The sequence below is a fragment of the Crocuta crocuta genome, unplaced genomic scaffold, assembly GCF_008692635.1.
Source record: "Crocuta crocuta isolate KB4526 unplaced genomic scaffold, BGI_CrCroc_1.0 scaffold122, whole genome shotgun sequence".
Taxonomy (NCBI): domain Eukaryota; kingdom Metazoa; phylum Chordata; class Mammalia; order Carnivora; family Hyaenidae; genus Crocuta; species Crocuta crocuta.
In genome coordinates, this window is record NW_027528839.1 from 1,248,980 (window position 1) to 1,253,604 (window position 4,625).

General features: G+C 38.6%; 1 protein-coding gene across 1 annotated transcript in view; it reads right to left on the reverse strand.

Moving 5' to 3' along the window:
* Window positions 1-3,295: 3,295 nt before the first annotated feature.
* The window catches only part of TNFSF4 (TNF superfamily member 4), a 19,645-nt gene continuing 18,315 nt past the window's right edge, over window positions 3,296-4,625 (reverse strand). The window contains 1 exon segment of the mRNA XM_077755995.1: window positions 3,296-3,919. Coding sequence (XP_077612121.1) covers window positions 3,570-3,919 — 350 coding nt within the window. The 3' untranslated portion in view covers window positions 3,296-3,569.

Below are 4,625 nucleotides of genomic sequence, written 5' to 3' on the forward strand. Positions count from 1 at the left end.
GACAAGGTCCAAAATTCTCAGCTTTGTCTTTACACCTCCAATATTTTATCCTTAAACTACCCATTAATCCTATCTCCAACCATGACCAAACACAAATTCCTGTCTTGGAAAAATAGATTATGCTCAAATAAAGAAATGAATGAATGAGTGCCATTACCATAGTGGTAGCTCCTTGTTTCCAGAAAACACCATGAGAATTTCAACCCCTTTGCCTTTGTACACACTGTTCTTCCCCAGCTATGTTCTCCTTCCTTCTTCTCCAGTCTAAATCCTATAAGGCTCTTCCATTATGCTTCAGTGATCTCTCCATTCTAACCCCCCCATAATTCTTTTATTCCTTTGGCACTTAAAGTGATTTTTGTAAATTAATAATTATTAGGTATTGAGGCCAACCATGTTTCAGACAATATGCCAGGTCCTCTCGTGGTCACAAAAACCCAGAAGGTATGTATTAATATCTCCATTTTACAGATAAGGAGAGTAGTAAGGTTTAGGATGTAATTACTACTAAGGAGAGGGGACATACTACTCAAAGAGATTATCCCAGGTTGAAAAATGAGGCAAGAATTCCTGAGGGAAAGAAGAGCAGTGCATAGTAGAATCATATTTGAATCAGTCTCTTGAACTATGAAGAGGAACCCTAAGGACTTCTAGTGAATGTCTTTTCAAAAACAAAGATGGACTTCAGGTAGTTGTATCCCCAGACATAGTTCTGATGGCTGAAATTGGAAGCACATAGGAAACTGGAAGATCTCCCCCATCCTTCCCTCATCAGGGAATTAGCTGATCGTAACAAAGAAAGGAAGGGAAAGATAAATAAAAATTGCAGCACTTTAACCAGTAGTGAATTCTGAAATCTTTTATTTGTTTCCATGTAAATATCAATATTATTATTAGCTATATTATTAAAATCAATATTAATACTTCCTGAGAGCCATAAAAGCACTAACTACAAAATTATGTCTTAAAATAGGGGACCTGCCCAGTGTGCTTAACAAATAACGATTTGGATCAAGATTGGAATTCCTTAAGCCATCCCCTACATAGAAAGTTATGAAGTAACAATTGCAACTGCTTTTTGAAAGAATCCTCAAGAAAGATGAGGGAAAATGTTAGTTTGTCTAAGAAAAAAAAATTCCACATAGTATAAGAGAAGACTATACATCTTAACTCACAGCAACCAGTACATAGACATTTAGTACATACATTCACAGTTAGCACTATAAGATTCTAAAATGATCATCTAACAAGAAAGGAAAACAGGAGTCAAAAAATGGGAAATTACATGTTTAAGGTCACTTAGCTAGTTAGTGACAGAATCAAATTAGATTTTCAATCTCCCGATTTCTCATTCAGCTTTCTTTCCACAAAACTTTGTTGTCTCCAGAGAAGGGTTAATTATCTTTCTGAAGGAATGACTTAAAGAGGACAAACATATTTTGATGGGTAGAAGTGGGAGAGGGGGTGAAGCTGGTACATGACAAAATAAAATCCCTGCATGGCCAAAGGAGGCCAGCATGGGAAGAGCAAGCCATGTGTACCCAAAGGGAGTGGGCATCTGTGAGGAAGGACCATGACTCAAAGACAGATGATCCACACAACAATTATGCTTAGGCCTGGAATGTGCATGTCCAGGAGAAATATAGTTAGAAATTCCAAACTTCTAAAAGTAAATATATATTTTCTTAAATATTATCTAAGTCATAAACATTTACTTATTAGATATCACCCATTGAGTAACTTCAACTTTGCAAACCATAGTCAATAACAAAGAAATACACACACACACACACACACACACACACACACACACACACACACACAAGAGATTTAAATCTTCTGAGTAGTCAAGACAAATGTCACAGAGTATCTTGCTCAGAAAAATTCATGTAAAGCATTTAGCCCAATGCCTCGTCCATAGCAGACTCTCCACTAATGTTTACCTATGATTATGATCATGATCATGATTCTGTGAGTGCCTTGGCAGCCACTCAGTTTGGTTACTCTTATGCACAATTTCTCTTATTTAACTTCTTTCTTTGATGCATCTTTGTTTAGCTTCTTTCCATAACAGATTAAAATAGAGGGGCAGGAATGTAGTTGGACATAGATAAAACACATGGAAAATTGTGTTAAATAGATAGAAAAAAATCCAAATGTAATTGAGACCATTTAGTGTAGGGAACACTGCCTTCCACCTTCTTGGAGATCCTGAAGATATCACTGTACTGCAGCATAGTACAATCACTGTGATGACACAGAATCCAGAAAGATTCTATGTTATGTTATACACCCCACTTAAAATGGAAGGAAAACATTCACTGCCATTTAAAAAAATTGTCAAAACTTTGAGAACTTACAAATCATCTGGAAATTTGTCCACAGTGCCACAAGCCTGATGCATCAAGAGGTATACTTAAATTAAAAATAAGGGAATCTTTTCCCTTACTGGTGTTGGCTGATTATTGGTCATCCTAGTCTCAATTATCAGTGTGAGATCATATATGATATGATGGTGTTTGTAGACAGATGTCGGTATTTTTCACATAATAGTTTCTCAATGTCTTGACATAAAATTGCATTTAAAAAAGAACTGCTTCATTTTTTAAACTAGCAGTGTGGTATACATGCACAAGGAATGGGGCTGATTGTGTATTCAGCATAAACAGGAGAATGCACATGGGTTGTTTCGCCTAACAGTGACAAAGCACGTCTTTTCCTTCCCAGACTATTTAAATTCTTACTGACTTTTACCCTGAGATGTCCAGTTTCACTGCTCTCCTATGCAATAAAGATAACCTCACAATAAATTATCTCACTCTCCCAAGTTTAGAAAAATCTCTTTCAGTTTTCCTGAATTCACTGGTTAGATTTTTCAAAGCATCTTTGATGGGGCATCTCTATTAATTACATTGGAGGCTGGAAAAGCAAAGTGGTAAAGGAAAAAAAAAAAAGGCCAGAGCACAGTGTATTCTTTAGCTGGCTGTCTTCAAGTCTTGACAGCTGTTCTCAAGATGATTTTCATTTTGAACTCCACCAACTGAGAGAAGTATTTAGGTACTATGCAAACAGAAACTAATTTCACCTTGGAGAGACAGTTCTGACTGCCAAGGGTTGGTCCATACCACCTTTGGCAGATTCATGGCCCCTTCCTTGGTCCTCTTCATTCTGATAAAGCCAGATGTCAAATTTCCAGCCAATGGTAGTCAAGTGTCTTTTTTGATAAAGAAAGTTTATTAGGACAATTTCCTGACCAATAGAAACAATGTGCCTTAAGGAAGAGGCACCTATTTTCTCATTTTGTAGAGGTAACTAGTAGGCTTGAGGCAACCAGGAGGGATGAGGGATAGGTGATTTAGAAGATGTGAAGATAAATAAAGTTAATTCATTTGTATAATAAGTTTTAAATATCCCTGAGTTAGGGGATCTGCTTCTGGTCACATCCCGTGTGGCCATATATGGGGGCTAAGCTAGGACGACTTCTCCACTCCCAAGGAAGAATCAGAGTCCTGTTCAACCCCAGTTCAGTGTTCTTGCTTGTGCCTGGCTTAGGTGCAGCCCTCAGATCCTCAATAGGCACAGAATCCACCAGGAGTTTGAAGAATGAGAATCAATTCCCCACCATTCACCTGGATGTCTTTGTAGGAGGTATTGTGAGTGGTCACGTTAAAGTAGACTTTGTCCTTGAAAGCCAGATAAGCCACTCCAATGGAGTCGACAGATTTGACCTTGCTCAGGGAGAAGAGAGGTTTCCGACCCTTCCGGTAATAAAGGCTGAGGCTGAGCTCCTCAGAGAAGTAGCCCTTCAGGGAGATGAGATAAAACCCATCACAGTTGATGATGATTGAGTTGTCTTGCACCTTCATAGTTTCATCGCTGTCTGGAGATGTGATGATGCAACCTGTCCCATTCCCACACTCTAAGGAGGGGAGGGCAAGAAGGAAAAAAAAGAATGATTTCTAAGCACAGCATTGGCCAACAATCTTCCAATACATCTAAAAACATGAAGAGAACATGATAGGGAAAGATTTTGAAAAGAATAAAGAAAAGAGTATTGTGTTTCCACATTAGGGTTGGAGTCGGCTTCACCTGGGGAATGGAAGAAGAGGCAAAGCTAATACTAGCGGCCGAGAGTGTTTCAGAATGGGTTTGGGATGCAAAAACTAAGAGGTTAGAGCAATTGGCAGTGGTCACAACAGACCAGTGGCAGGAAATGGAACTTCGAAGTTTCCCTGATTTTTTAAAAACCAGGAGGTGTTACCACTTCACTGCCTCCATTTTTTTTTCAATGGATAGACGAGGGCAAAGGGTAGCAGGAGTGCCCCCCGCCCCGGCCCTGCACACCACCTTCACGCAAAACAATTTCTCTTAACACTGCCCTATCCTCTCTCCACCTGACTGTGAAATGTAAATTTACCACATGCCCCGGGCATTGGATTTATCAACAGCATTTACTACCGACCTTTGCTAGCACTTAAGCTCAATAATGCCATTATGCCAAGAATGTCTGTGGGCTCAGTTCTACTCAATAAGATGCAAGTGGAAGAGTTCCAAGAACATAGACTTGTTTCTACATTTTACTCTTTTTTTTTTTTTTTTTTTTTTTTTTTTTTTTTTTTTCCTTT